This window comes from Podarcis erhardii (assembly GCF_964252035.2).
Source record: "Podarcis erhardii genome assembly, chromosome: Z".
In the NCBI taxonomy this organism is placed as follows: domain Eukaryota; kingdom Metazoa; phylum Chordata; class Lepidosauria; order Squamata; family Lacertidae; genus Podarcis; species Podarcis erhardii.
The window spans coordinates 26,632,091-26,647,569 of NC_138504.1; the positions used below are offsets into that span (position 1 = coordinate 26,632,091).

Below are 15,479 nucleotides of genomic sequence, written 5' to 3' on the forward strand. Positions count from 1 at the left end.
CTGACACTCTAACCATTGCACCTCACTGGATCTCTGAAGCAGTTGTTTGTTCATTCATGTACTTGGGGGGATATCTAATCACTACATCCTCTTCAGACCCGAAGGTTGTGCAGTTCTTCTACAATTTAGGCCTTTAAGTAAGTGCTTTTTTAAAAAAATCACTTCAGTTTTAATTTCGATACTTCTACACCATTTTCCTCCTTAAAATCACATTTTGATTCCAGGTTTATTCAGAAGACAGTTCTGGTAAAGGGGTTGGGCAAATGTCAACTCTTGTTAGATGGCTTGGCTGAAGGGCCAAGCAAACCTCTCTGGGGTAGGGCACTGCCATTCTAGGCAGTGAAACTTAATTTTTGCAAATTTTGGGGTCTTAAAAATGTGGTTTGGGGTGTGAGGAATTCAAATCTGCTAGTATTTATGTGACTGGACAACATTTAGCTTGGTAAATCTACGTTTGATTAAAAACATAAACTGCTCTCAGAAAACCGAAGAATTTTAATTTTATTGCCAGTAATGCTATAAAAAATAGTTTCTGTGCATAAAATATATCCTACTAAGCAAACAACATTACCTTGTAATCATGAAACAACATTAGAAAGTAGTGACATAAATTAATAAGAAATATAAGCAACAAGTTTCATCAGTCTTGCTTTGATTTGTTCTTGGACATAAGCCACTGACTTGCTTCTTGGCCTCTGATGTAGCCCTCATGTTTCTCATGTGTATGCACCCTGCCTGTTGCCTCTGTGGCTTGTTTCACATTGTGCGATTGAGGGAACTTTTCATGTGGTCCTAAACCAACAGGAGAGCCATGGGGTACAGTCATACCTCGGGTTGAATGTGCTTCAGGTTGAGCGTGTTTGAATTGTGCTCCGCGGCAACCTGGAAGTAACGGAGCATATTATAGAGCAAATCTATAAAATGGAACAGAACTCACTGGCGAAGTTTTGGTAGCTGTTGAATTGAGTTAGCCTGCAATCACATATCTATCTAAAACTTGTTTTTCTTGCCTTGACCTTCAAAGCACTATGCTCAGATCCTGTGATGTTGGCAACGTGCCATCGCTCCATCCAACGGGCACTTTCCATCCATTTGGTTCATCTGCACCTTGGGCTCCCACTAAAGGTAGGGGGAAGTGGTTTTCTTGAAATCCCTGTGGACAGCAGAACGCGTGGTCAATATCTGTAACTCCATTGGCATGTATGCAGTGATGCAGAAGCATTGGCATTCTCATCTGACACAGCACATTTCCTTACTCAATGCATGTAAAAGTGCTCAGAGCTTTGGTTCTCCACCAAAGACTCTTAGAAAGACTTTTCTCAATGGGTAGAGTAACTAGTTTAAGCAAGGTAGAGTATAGGGTGTGTGTTTCTCATTGTCTTGGCACAGCTAAGCCCTAGTAAACTGGGGAGTGTTATTACTCTAGGACAAGATCTAGGTGCAAGGGCTGCATGCCAGTGGTGGGCAGGGCTAGTGGCAAAGGTGGGTAGAACAATCAGCGTGCCCATTTCTACAGTAGCCTACATTCCAGCCATGCAGAAATCACTGGTTTTGTCTCTGTCTCTCACTCTTGGCAAGCAAAGGGGCATGATCACAGTTCAACCTGGGACAAAAGCACTGGGACTGGGGTAATGAGGAAAGGTGACCTGTGGAGAGACACCCCCCCCCAAGCACTGGACAGAGGAGCCTGAGATTCTGCATTGCTGATCTTGGGAGCACTAAGACCAAGGGTAAACCTGGTAATCAGTTCGCCAGAAGCGGCTTAGTCATGCTGGCCACATGACCCGGAAGCTGTACGCCGGCTCCCTCAGCCAATAAAGTGAGATGAGTGCCACAACCCCAGAGTCATCCATGATTGGACCTAATGGTCAGGGGTCCCTTTACCTTAACCTTTACCATACACACAATGAAGCAGTCAGACTTTGCTAATTATGAGGAGTAATTACTTTGGATTAGAGACCCACTTGTATTATCCATTTAAGATTCTTGCTAGTTTCTGATTTCTAAGACCATACATATTTTTCCCCTTTGGGGAGAAAACAGCTTTTTCTATCAAGAGTAATAGCCGGGGTGTGGGGTGTGGGGTGTGGGGTGTGGGGTGTGGGGTGTGGGGTGTGGGGTGTGGGGTGTGGGGAGAGAAAGAACACAAGAAAATCTTTGGGAGAAACATCCATGCAACTGGGCAGCAGTTGACCCAAAGAAATATTTCTTAATGTATGTTAAGGGAAATGTTGGCACACCTTAAAGCGCGTAGAGCCGTTAAATCATTGGGATGACTAGATTGGGTATTAGCTATGTACTTTGCCATTACTAAAAACAATCTAATTTTGTGGCTTTGCCTAATAATCATAATAATAAAGCCAGTGCCTTGCTTCTACCGTGAGTCATTCTGCAAATACACATTTTGGCAGGAATGTTAACTACCATGATTACTGATGTTTATCAGCTATGCAAATTACAATACATTGTGCATGGGGCTACAAGACTGAATCAGATAAATTCACCAAATTTAGCTTATCCATCAGGCGATTTTTAATGAGGGGGAGTTGGGAGTAGAGTCTGCGTGTCTTTTTCAGGCTGTTTAGGGGATGTAAAAAAACCTGAAGTCTGTCTCTAACACTGGTTTGTAGTTTTTGTTAATTGATAATAGACCACATTTCTCTTTGGCGTCTTCATGAACGTTTTACTTTTAAAAGTTAGGCAATTAATCAACGAAAAGCTATTTAATCAGTTTGTATCTCTGGTGACAAAGTAGGTAGTTTTCCAATGCTTTTCTTAATTATCAGCTTCTTTTACAAAATAAAAGGGCTTGAGAAATACTATCCACTGTTATATGTTGAATATCTCTCCCCCCTGCCTCTCTCTCTCCTGGGTGCAGGATCCTTGTCAGAATCGCAAGTTCCTGCTCATAGTCTAGTTTTTTTGAAGAACCCCAGAACCCTATTTTTGTACCACAGCATGGTGCCAGCCACCAGGTAATGCATTTGCACCATGAACCTTCCCTCTTGGAGAATGCCGTGCCATTCCCAATGAGGTCACATCCAGGGCACCACATGGCACAACTTGTTGTTGTTGTTTAGTCGTTTAGTCGTGTCCGACTCTTCGTGACCCCATGGACCAGAGCACGCCAGGCATTTCTGTCTTCCACTGCCTCCCGCAGTTTGGTCAAACTCATGTTGGTAGCTTCGAGAAAACTGTCCAACCATCTTGTCCTCTGTCGTCCCCTTCTCCTTGTGCCCTCCATCTTTCCCAACATCAGGGTCTTTTCCAGGGAGTCTTCTCTTCTCATGAGGTGGCCAAAGTATTGGAGCCTCAGCTTCAGGATCTGTCCTTCCAGTGAGCACTCAGGGCTGATTTCCTTAAGAATGGATAGGTTTGATCTTCTTGCAATCCATGGGAAGTAGGTTAGGCTAAGAATATCCATGAAACTCACCACCCTTTTAGGTTGACTGTTGTTCCTGCATCCTTTCCTTTGTTTACCCAAGCTGGATTCAAAACATTTACAGATGCTCCAATATTGATTAATTACTGGGTTACAGTAACTGGTTTCCCAATGGGAGTCCGCTTTGTGGGTCTCCACAAGAGATTAGGACTTCCCAAAGCCACAACCCCTGGAGCATCCAAAACAACCGGGGCCCTCTGTTAAAGATTTTGAAGGTCCTGTGAAACTCTCAGCTGCTCCTCAGTGTGGGTCCCAGTGGATGCTGCTGGGGAAGCTGTTGGAATAAAAGGAACTGGATGTGTGGGAGGGGAGGGCTATTTGTGCTATTTGTTCTGCTTCTCCCATCCTCATAAGTACCAATGCATTTCTCAACACAGAGTTAGGTTGCTGATGAAACTGACCATATCCTCTCCCAAATTCCTAAGCATGTCCCAGATCTGATTACACACAGGCTCTTCTACATCTGGCCTGTTACCTCCCTGAGTAAGTTACCCTTACATCCCTTGCCCAACCCCCTCCTTAAGTCCTTATGTAAACACAACCTCTTGTTTCTGCTATGGTGTCTGTCCGTCATTCAAACCTGCCCAGGAAGTGGCTCCTCCTTTGCCAAAATCAAAATGGCCAAAAATTCCTCCACCAACCTATTTTTTTAAAAAATGATATGTGTTTTTGTGTTTTTATATTGTAAATAACCCAGTGATCCTCAGATGAAGGGGGGGTATAGAAATTTAATAAACAATAGATAGCATCTTCAGTACTTAGCAGCTATAGATGATTCCTTAAGAACTGAGCTCTGCAGCCAGTTTCTGCTGCCTTCTACCTAGTAGATGAGTAAGATCTGACAATGAATGTTCCTCACATCCCAGCAGAGTGCATGGTCTATTTAAAACTTGAGCATGAAGTTTGCTGTTAGACTACAACATTTATTAATTTCTGGAATTAATGAAAAACATGAAATTAATTAAATGAAATTAATTATTGAAAACATGGAATTAATGAAAGACATGAAAAATTGTTCTAGTTTCTTGTTACACACTACACTGAGCCCACTAATTCTTTTGTTTAAATATAACTTTGCCGTGGGTTGCTGCAAAAATTAGAATGTGTGTCGGGGGGAGTGGAGAGAGTTGTTCTAGATTTTGCAGATACTTGAGCAAGGCTCCTGGACCAAAAAATCAAGATGCTTCATTTGACATCTAGGAGCAACAGCATTCTGAGCCTCTCGGCTGGTTCGGCTTTGCATGATGTTTTTGTTGAGAAGTGAGGTGCTTAATAATTCAGATGCCTTGGAATTTATCCACAACTAGTTCTGACTGCTGCAAGATTCATCTACCCATATAATGCATTGTTAATTTGTCAGGTAAAGCTCTTGGGGCCCAGCCAGCACCAGGTGACCTGAAAGGTCAAATGTTATGCATTCACAGTAGCTGTGGAGGTGATTTTTTTCTTCCTTGGGTATTATTATTATTAATTCAAATGTGTATATTGCCCTTCATTCAAAGATCACAGGGCTGTTCACAACAGAACAGTAAGAAGAGATGGTTTTGGCCTTCAGGAAGTAAGAGATTTTGAGATACCTTTAGATAAACTGTATCATGGGAAGGTTTGTCGCTGAAGGGTACAGTGCATGCTTTGTAGGGGGAAACTTAGTGCCAGTTTCAGTTCCCTAATATCAGCAAGCAGGTCTGTCTGGAAACCATGGGGAACTGCTATCAGTGTAGACAGTATTATCCCTGACAGATTTGACTTGGTTTTAAGTAATATACCATGTTCCTAATCCAAATTCTAGCTTGAAAGATGTTATGTACAGTTGTCTATATTTTATAATAGATGCACAGAGTTTAAGGATGTAGCTATCTAGTAATTGGACTAAGCAGGAAATTAACCACTGTATTCCACCAGATTATGTTTTTTTGTGAAAATGACCACCATAGGAACAGTTATATTGGTGGGCTGGGAGACGTGGGCCTGGTCTGACTCCAGACCAGACCATACATGACAGGTGGACAATCTAGATGAGATGGACTGGTTTTAATAGTGCTCTTGTAATTTGATCTCTTGCCATTTTTAGAAAGAGAGTGTACCTTCCACTTCTATGCTCCAGCTGTTCATCTGCAATTCTAACAGCCCCCAGATGCTCATCAACATAGGAACATAGGAAGCTGCCTAATCCTGAGTCAGACAGGTGGTCCATCTAGCTTAGTATTGCCTACGCTGCCTGCAGACCTTCCAAGTGTCCCTATTTTCCAGGGACATCCCTAATTTAGAGAAGTCATCCTGATTTCTGATTTGATCCCAGAATGTTCCACTTTTCCTTAGGATGTCCCTGTTTTCATTGGAGAAATGTTGGAGGGTATGGAGTTATGTGAATCCGGAGCCAAGGAGATAAGTAGGTATACAACCTTTAGAAGACACCTGAAGGCAGCCCTGTATAGGATTTTTTTTGAATGTTTAACGTTTTACTATGTTTTTATATACATTGGAAGCCGCCCCGGTTGGCTGGGGCAGTCCAGTCAGATGGGTGGGGTACAAATAATAAAGTTATTGTTGCTGCTGCTGCTGTTGTTATTAAATGGGGCATCCCTATTTTAAAAACTGGTAGGTTTTTTGAAAATGGAAAATGGTAATGCAGACAACTCTAAATATTCCTGTTAATGCAAAAGTAATGCAAGATTGTTGTAACCTATTCTACTAGAACTACTCCCTGAAGAATGTAAAAAGAAAAGAAAAGCCACATACCTGCAGTGAAGTTGAACATTGGACGTGTTTGATCTTGTTATCAAGCTAGTCTCAGAAATTGTTGCAGACAACACTGTAATCCCATTAAGGTGTGCTTGCTAATGATAAATCCTGGGATGCAGTACTAAAATGGATATTTGAAACATTTGGTGTCATTCTTACCATGGCTATTGAAACTGTATTACTTCAGAACTTTGCATTTTGGTTGCTACAGGAAGCTGCAGATCCCTCCAGTTCCCTGGTTCCTCACCCCTCAGTCATATTTAGTAAAGCAAAATGTGTGAATATATGAATATTGCATGGTGAGTTTCCCCACTCCTGGAAGCAGCAGTCAATGGGGTGAAGTCTGTGTGTTGGGTGTAGCCTAGCCTTGTGTCATACCTTGAATGTTTTTTCCTTCCTAAATGGGTAATTTACCTACAGGGGTGGCTTCTGCTTGCAGGAGGGTGTGAGAATAACAGAAAGAGGACAAAATCCAGTTGGCAATTTAAATTGGACAGAGGGAGAAATAGAAATCTGAGCATTTCTAGCAGCAACTGGGAGATGCAGCTTTGTAGGGCTGAACAATTTGTCCTCTGGGGATCTGATGCAGGATTTGCAGCTGCTCATAGGAGGCTGTTTGCTTTCACTATGTTTTGCTTACATATTTGTAAATAAAGCAAATATTACAAAGGCACCTGAAGCCTCAAGTGTGCTTTCGTCCAAAGGAAACTAAACCCTGAGGTATTAGCCCTGGAGCTTCTCACAGCTTGCAGAACTGGAGAAGGATGCATGGCAATAACTTTACCCATGTTGTAAGTGAGTCAGCTGAATATTGTTGTCAATAGCAGTGTTCAGAAAGGGTAAGCTACTGTGCCAGAACAAGCACTTTAAATATCCAGGAATGGAAATGCTGTTCTAGAATCAATATAGCAAGGAATACAAGCCAGCACAGAATCTGACTCCTTTCCTGATAAATGCAATGAATGGTTCAAAACGGAGCAGTCATCTGAAAGACTTTGGCAAACCTACCCAATGAGAGCATTATAGGCAAGCTTGCCATGCAACTTTCAGGAAAGGCAGATCTCTGGGACTGGAAGGCCACTACGGTATATAGAGTTGCTAAATCATGGGGGTAAGGAATTGATTCTGAATAATACTGAACTTTGTTTCCATCACAGGCTTCACTAACCTGGTGCCTTCCAGAAGTTTTGGAGTTCAACTCCCAATAGCCCCACTCAGAAGCCTTATCAAGTGTTAATCCAGATAAGGTAAGATGTTTGCTCACAGTTATGAATGGGGTGAGTTTTCAGTTCGTATGAAACAGAGAATCCTTGCTTTAAAGTTCTCTATTTGATTTTGGGCCTGAACACATGTGCTCCTTAACTGTGAAATGGTCAGTACTACATGGCAGACACTTTGTTTTACAGGTGTGATCTCATGAAGTAGATCAATTTGGGTGGCAAAATATAGCCCTGGGATTGCTGGAAGGAGAATATAATGACCTCTGCTAATCAAGGGGCTCCAGCCCTGCTTGGGAGGACTATGGGGTTCTCTCTGTTTCCCATGTGTGTATGCACAAAACTCTTTATCTTTGAGTTCTCTGGATAGGGACCACTATGTCATCTGCTGACAATTCAATTTTTATAAGTCACAGCAGGAGCTGCATATGTGCTAGGTTTGTATTCTCCTCCCCATCCCAAAAGCCTTTTATCTAGGGGTGAGGTGGTTAACAGCAGTACTCAACCCAGGCTCAAATATTATAATCCAGGGCTTTGCAATCAGAACACAGGAATATGATGTTTCATATAACACATGAGAAATTGTGTGTGGCAAAACTGTACTGTCAATCCCTTCTCCATGTGTCTCATCCAAGGGAGGTACAGAAGCTGATGACACAATAACAGGCTTTTTCGGTGGCGCCCTCAACTCTTGTGGAATGCTGTCCCAAGGGAAATGTGCCTGGGGCCATTATTGTTCGTTTTTAGGCACGAGGCTAAGACATTTTCATTTGCTCAGGCTTCTGTTGGTTAAGTTTGGCTTGCCTTGCTTTTCTTTCAGTGGGGAAGGGCAGGATTTGTCCTTATTGTACTCATGGATGAGCATTTTAGGAATTTGGTATTGTGCTTTGTTTTTAAATTATGTGTATTTTATTTTGGTGTTAAGTCACTTTGAAACTTTTTTTTTTTTTTTTGTATAAAATGACTAACAAATGCAATATAATAATAATCACTTGCAAGAGGTCCTCTGCTCTGGATGCACTGATTAGCTCATTGCCTAAAAATGCTGGTGTGTCAGCTTAGGGATGGGAAAAGCTCTCAGTTTTAGTTTCTCATTTTTCCCTCAATCTAAAGTTCAGTTATTCACATTTCCACATCAGTTTCTTAAGTTTTAAAAATTTTCAGCATTTTAGTGCATATTTCTCCCAATACACATTTTTGTATGCAAGTTTTCCTAATACACGTATTTTTGCAAGCAATTTCCACAAACATAATGCATTTGGGTGTAGTGTTTTCACTAATATATGCATTCATACGCACACTTTCCCCTAGTATATGCATTCTGTACACATTATTTGGTTGGAGATTTCAAAAAATTCAAAGGATGGCTGTGGTTTGTTTCACATGTTGTTTTAGGATGTGTGAATGAAGTATATTGGCTTAAATCCACACTAACCCCATTGTTATGTAAAATATAGACATGTGTTTGGATGTCAAACATGCTGAATAGCATTTGCGGGGGGAGGGTTTGCTATTTCCCTGGGACAATTGCAATGGCATACTACTATATCCAGATGGAGGGGTGCACACGGAGGGATGAGAAAACAGATTATTTTGAAAAACATCTGATGCATGAAAACAGTAAGTTCCAGAACTCAGCTTTAACTCATTGTGGTAATAATTTACAATAAGAAAACAATATGCAACCTTAATAAAAGACATACAGTTGAGTTGAAATCATGGGAAGTTGTATTGCTTGAAAGCGAAAAGCTCATTATATATTTGAACCCTTAGCCTTGCCTGTAGTCTCAGCCTGGCTCTTGACTTCCAACTAAGTCACTGAGCATCTGCTGATCCTAGTGAGCAGTAAACGGCCAGAAAAAAATGGAATGTAAAATGGCACAAAGCAGAGCTACTAACCAAGGTGAGGTTGGAAAAGAAGCAAATGCTTGAGAGGTTCTCCAGTGTTCTGTAACAAAAATATATAAATCCTAAAGAGATTGCAGGAGAAGAAAGAAAGGAACCTGTATGAAGCAACCTTAGAATGTATTATATAGATTTTTGTGTGTTGTTCAAAGTATTTGGCCATTTGAATTAAGAATGCGGCTAAAACAATATGAATTCTGCACTCATCAGTAGAGACAAAATGGCGGGGCGGGGGGGGGGGAGGAGACCTCCTAACTATGAATAATCTGTGATAACAAACAGTTTCTAGTAATAGTTATGTTCTGCAGCAGGTTACTGAATAGCTGTACTTATAGGCGAGTGGTAACCTGTTCCTCCTGTCCATCTTTCCATTGGTTCCTAAACAAATCACAGGCGTCTCCCCACGAGTCAAAAACGTCCTCAGAGGAGTCTATGAGTTTGGAATTAGAGGTGCAGATGCTGGAAGCACAGTGAAGGGAACTGGAACAAACCGCAGGGCACTGGCTCTGTCCCGTATGTCTGACGTTCCTACTGTAGTCCACCTCATTGAGGTTAATTTCACTCTTGGAGCAGTTCTCGTCTTGCTCTTTAGCCATCTGAGAATACTTAATGTCTTGCCACATGAGGTGTGGCTGGATGACCCCATCGGAGATGGTGTACATGGGCTCTGAGTTTGGCTCTGGGAGGTGGCCATTCATCTTGGAAAAAAGGAGGCCCAGTCGCTTGAAGGACTCTTTCTTGGAGCTGGAGAGCCTTTGGACCCTGTTTCCATTGCGGATGAAGGAGCGCTTGTTGATCCCATTGCTTTTGGGCTTCTCGCTGACCATTTCGAACCCAGACATCGTTTTAATCAGAGCCGACACGTTGAAATCTTTCTTCTTGTTGGCTGTGCCAAAAGGAACGCTCTTCGCTTTGGATGTTTCTCCAGCAGTGTCCTCATTAGCGTCATCCTTCTGGGAGACTTCTGTGCTGCTGGTGGAATAGCTTCTCCGCTGGGGTTTTCGGTTGCCTAAGAGGTCAAGGACTTCATACCGGAAACTAGAGATATCCTGCTTTAATTCCTAGGGTGAGAGACAGGGAAGGGAAAAAATGAGTTAAACTCTAAAGATTTATCTGTCACGGGGGTGGGGAAAGAGAGAGAGTTTGAACTCTCCCGAGAGAAGCTATGCAAAGTTCAAAGTTATGCAAATAAATTTTTCCACATCACTGTGTACAAGAATTGCAAACAAATCTTTTTCATTATTTAGAATCAGGAACAGAAGTTCAGCAGTTTTTGTTGAGGAAAAGAAAATCTGCAATATGATTTAGCCCCTTCATCTAAACATTAACCATGCACTTCCTTAGTCTTTCATGCACAAATCTTGCTGGGGAGGATAGAGTACCTGGGACCAGCAAAGATGTCTCACAATTTCAGAAACAGACTGGATAAAAATCTCAACTGAAAAAGGCTTGTGGAAAAGGTGGCACCAAAAAGATAATAAGAGACAGCACCTGTCTGATGTGTAATGGGAGAGAGTTCCAAAAGTTAGGTACCACCACATTAAATGCCCAGTTTCTACATTGCATAAAACCAACCTTCTTGCAACCTTAGTATCCCCAAACCATTTAATTTTTCACAGGTTGTGAGCTGATGGGAAGAGATTAACATTTAGAAGAACACACACACACACACACACACACACACACACACACACACACATGCACACAAACCATGATCGGCACTTAACATTTTCACAGGGCCTTCCTTGCCTCCTCCCCATAGCCACCACTTGGTTCTAGTAGGTGGTAAAGCATACACAAGCCTATGGCAATATTGGAGCCAGCCCTGAAAGGTACTAGGAAGAAGGGCTGTGATGTGGTGGCAGAGAACATGCATTGCATCCCAAAGATGCCAGGTGAGACTGAAACACTGGAGAACTGCTGGCAGTCTGAGCTGGATAAACCAATGATCTGACTGGGTGGGAGGCAGCTTCCTATGTTCCTAAGAGCCTGCTAAGGTGCTGCCTGTTCCCATCAGGTTCCCTATTCCTCCTATACCTTGGGATTTATCTCCCCAGGCAAATACTTTTCTCTTTACACAGATTTTTGGTTCTTATTTTGAAGGCCTCTTTTAAAGGGATGGGATTGGTAAATCCTAATCTTTCTCCCCCTGTTCATCTGTTGTTGTTTTTTAATCTTTTCATTGGATTTTCTTAGCTGAGGGGTCAGTTTGGGTCCTGCTGTGAGAAACCCATCTAACAAATATAATAAAAAATGGAAGACATTTAAGTGACAATACCCAATAATCTAGGAGCGAGTCTAATTTAACTCAGTGGGACTTAACCCCTGAGTTGATATGCATAGGAACATGCTGCAAATATTTACAATGTCAAACAATTTTTATGTTGCGCCTGCCATAATACACTAAGTGGGGAATGACAGTATCATATCATTACCTTAAAGTTTTCTTCAGTTAATCCTTCATTGGTTTTTGAATTTCTTATCATTGCTGCAATATATCTCTTCACCAAGTTCCTGATCACTTCCTGTAATGAAAAAGCACAAGAAACCTAATTCCTTTGGAAGGCAATTTCCACAAACAAGGCTTCAATCCCTCTTCTGCTTTTCATGTAACTCAGATGTGAAGTCCAAATCCATCTGAAATGCCCATTTTTAAATTAAAAAATAATCTGTTTTCTAACCTGTTTAAAGAGCCTTCACCAATGACACCTTCCAGAGTGAAAGGCATTCATAGCGTCTCCTCTGAAGAGACACACGGGAATCAGCCTGGAAGTTTTAGCATGTGAAGCAAATGTTCCACCACTAATCCATAGTCTTTAAGTGTGTGAGGAATGTACACTGCTAACTCATCCTATGACAATCCACACAGAGAAGGCATCACTCTAAAGTTATTCCATGCTATTTAACTTTTTGTTTTCTTAGTTTGTCTCCCTCTGCTCATTGAAGCCATCTGTGCTCCCGAGAAGCTACTCTGGAGTGTTGCAGAATTCTCCTCCTTGTGGAGGGGATAATTGCCCACAATTATAATCGCACAGTTGGCTGTAGGGGGAAAGCAGGAAAGACTTTCCTGTTGGGAATGTACATTAACTGATCTTAGGATCCATGCTAGGCGGTTAACTAGCAATAATAGATGAAATGGCTGGGTAGCCATAAATTGTATTGCTTGCTTTATTGGAAAGAAAAGCACACTCAGTGAAAAGAAGTGGAACAGATGATATGAGTGGGCAAAAGCTCAGCCCTGTTTACCTCTGTTAGTGTTCAGTGAGCTGCGAAGGAAATACATTACTAGACTGCCCAGCTGAGCTGTGCCCATCTACTACAAAATGGTCTCATTTCATAACTCCTCTTAGTATCCTCCTATGAGAGGTCAAATGCTCAGGCAAGGCAACACCCTACACCCTTTCAAGCCTTCCATCCCTAGAGGGTCCTAATGCAGACTTTCAATGTTTGGGGATGTCAAGGCTGGCTGCAGCTAGCAGGAGAGCTAGCAGCTCCTTGTGTACAAGGGTGGGATTTATATCACTTTTGATGGCCAAGAGAGATAATTCTGGGTCTTTGGTTAGAGATAGGTTTGTTTCGGTAGAATGGTTTGTGAATATAGACTGCTGATAATTTTTCATATTCCCACCACATATGAATGGAAGTGTCATTGTGACCACAAGCTTGCCAATATCTTTCAGAATATGTAGCAGCCAAACAGGGGTCCGATGCTAGCCTAGGAAAACCCTGAAGGAGGCTTCCTGTGTTTTGGTGTCTTAATAAGGGGGTAGCACCAAGTGGATTTATCTATTTGTATCCCTATACAGTCATACAGTCAGATTACAGACGCTTCAGGTTGCGTTTTTTCAGGTTACGGACCGCCAAAACCCGGAAGTACCGGAAAGGGTTACTTCTGGGTTTCAGTGGTTGTGCATGCGCAGAAGCGCCAAATCGCAACCCATGCGTGCGCAGACGCACCGCTGCGGGTTGCGGACGCTGCGGGTTGCAGACGTGCATCCTGCACGGATCACATTTGCAACCCGAGTGTCCACTGTATCTCCCTCCCACGCTCCTCTCAAGCCTTCTGAGGATACTACAAAGATATTAATAAGCAGTTTGTATAACTGCTACTCTGAGCCTTTCAGCTGCCCTGGGGTTTGCAAGCACATGTATTCAAATGGGGTTTGGGAATGAACGCCTTACCTCTTGGACAGTACAGACCTCATGAAAGGTCTAATGTGGGTCACTTGGAACCAAGTGCTGTATGTTATGTTATGTTAACCTAATTTATGTTAACCTAATTTATTGTGTAGGGCTGCCTCTGATATGCAGTAGTCCCTTTCAGTTAGGTCATTTACATGATACAACTCTTTGGACTTCTGGCCTTCATACTGACTGTTGTAAGACACTTTGGGAACCCTTTCTCCCTGTTTAAGAGCAAGCTAAAAATACTTTAAATAATAAAACAAAGAATAGATTATTTCCTCCATAAGAGTTCACTTATGGAGCAGCTACACGTCTTACAAGGGTGGCCCTTGGAAAGATCTCTGGAAAAATGAAAGTGCTCCCAGAGTCATCCTGGAAATCTTTATCTACCCAAACAGGAAGTGTTCTCCATTTCTGTGTTCTTCTACACTTAATGGGTATACTGGAAGGCGACACCATACAGAGCCAGAGACCATCTTGATTGTGGGTCCTGGAAGACCTGCCCCCTGCTTTGAAGGCCCTTTTCCACCAGGCCTGGAAGGGCAGGGCCAAGACTGACTCCAGCTACAAAAGCTGAGGCTGTTGAATGGAATCTTGGGCTGGGGAATTGCTTATGGGTTTTTGTTGAGGATGTGTGTTATTGCTTTTATTTATATTAATTTTTATATCTTTATTTTGTATCATATGATTTACATGGAAATTTTTTGATTTGCTGTGTGTATTTTTTTAATGTTTTATTTATTGTTTATGACTACTTTTCCTGTGTTGTAGTTATGTATTTTTTCATGTTGTAAGTCACCTTAAACACCTAAATTAACTGCAGTAATTCTTGCAAGTAAAGACTGAACTAGGGCTGTCGAGTTAATGGGATGGACGTTAATTGAAATGCCTAATTGATTTGTGAGTCTAGTGATAAATAAACTGGGTGCACTGCAAAAAAATTATTATACAAGCTTAAAAAACCTTGATTATTAGAGCGATTTAAGTAATTTAATATAAATGATTAATGAATATGCTTACAGTTTTTTGTGAAACTGATTTCTCCCTTCAGTTATCTTATTGGTTTACTTTGTCAAATGAACTTACTATGCAAACTAAGTGCTTTAATTTACATTAGGATATAGCACAGTTTATTGCATTTGTTAAGTCACACTCATTGAGGCTGCAACAATCATATGTACAGTCACTAGGAAGCAAATGCTATCAAAATCTGTTGGGCTTGCTTCTGAATAAAATTGCATAGGAGTGGAATTGTGAAAGGTGTGGAATATGTTCTGAGCATAAGATAAGTATATTTTTGCTGGATGAGACGAACATCCAAATTGTCCATCACTGCAAGCAGGATATTAAGGTAATGACCCACATTTGTACTTGAAAAATTTTGTAGTAGAGACATCATGACCCTGAATATGGGAGTGCCATTTAGGTATTGACATTGATGTCACCTGATATATGGGATCCTCCTTAACGAGGGTCTTGGTTGCGCATGGACCCCTAAGTCACCCCCGCTGGGAGAGTTGTTGCCGGGCATGGCCCAAGCCTTAACCATTGGACCCCAGGATCATGCCTGGTTGTTTGGGCCAATTGGCGCAGTTGGCGTGATTCCTGGGGCCTATAAAAGCAGCGGTGTGGCGTAACTGGGGGTACTTGCATCGCGTTGCCGAACACCTGCCCTCCTTCCCTAATTTTAGGTGCTACTGCTTTGGCCTTGCTTTGGATTGGGTTGCCTGCTTTGGAGCAGGGGCTGGGTAGGAATTTTTTCCATTTGACAGATTGGATGTAGCCACTTGGTTTTTGCCTGCCCTCTTAGCAATCGTCACAACTTTGTAAGGTTTGGCAGTTAGGCATTGGCTTATTGAAGTGTGTGGGACGGGAGGTGCGGCCATCACCTGCCCCTCCATGAAGAAGGGTATTCCGGTAAAGGAATCTGGGGGTCCTGGATCTGGTCCGAAGTCCACTTGAGGGGCTACGGCCATGCCAGGACCACA

The 15,479-nt window shown here is 42.1% G+C and overlaps 1 protein-coding gene and 1 long non-coding RNA gene across 7 annotated transcripts in view; one reads left to right on the plus strand and one right to left on the minus strand.

Moving 5' to 3' along the window:
• The first annotated feature begins 1,029 nt into the window (after positions 1-1,029).
• LOC309333621 overlaps positions 1,030-15,479 on the plus strand; it is a 43,415-nt gene continuing 28,965 nt past the window's right edge. The window contains exons 1-4 of one of the 2 annotated variants that reach the window (XR_014152605.1): positions 1,030-1,125; positions 7,342-7,431; positions 10,684-10,835; positions 13,894-14,742. This is a non-coding gene — a long non-coding RNA (uncharacterized lncRNA). Of the gene's footprint in view, positions 1,126-7,341; positions 7,432-10,683; positions 10,836-13,893; positions 14,743-15,479 lie in introns of those variants that run through there. The other variant, XR_014152604.1, reaches the window with a different exon arrangement.
• Positions 7,438-15,479, minus strand: part of TRPC5 (transient receptor potential cation channel subfamily C member 5) — a 172,693-nt gene continuing 164,651 nt past the window's right edge. For all 5 annotated transcript variants that reach the window (XM_081846960.1, XM_081846957.1, XM_081846959.1 and 2 more), the window contains 2 exons: positions 11,742-11,831; positions 7,438-10,367 (listed from right to left, as the gene is read on the minus strand). In XM_081846960.1, coding sequence (XP_081703086.1) covers positions 9,636-10,367; positions 11,742-11,831 — 822 coding nt within the window. In that variant the 3' untranslated portion in view covers positions 7,438-9,635. The remainder of the gene's footprint in view (positions 10,368-11,741; positions 11,832-15,479) is intronic.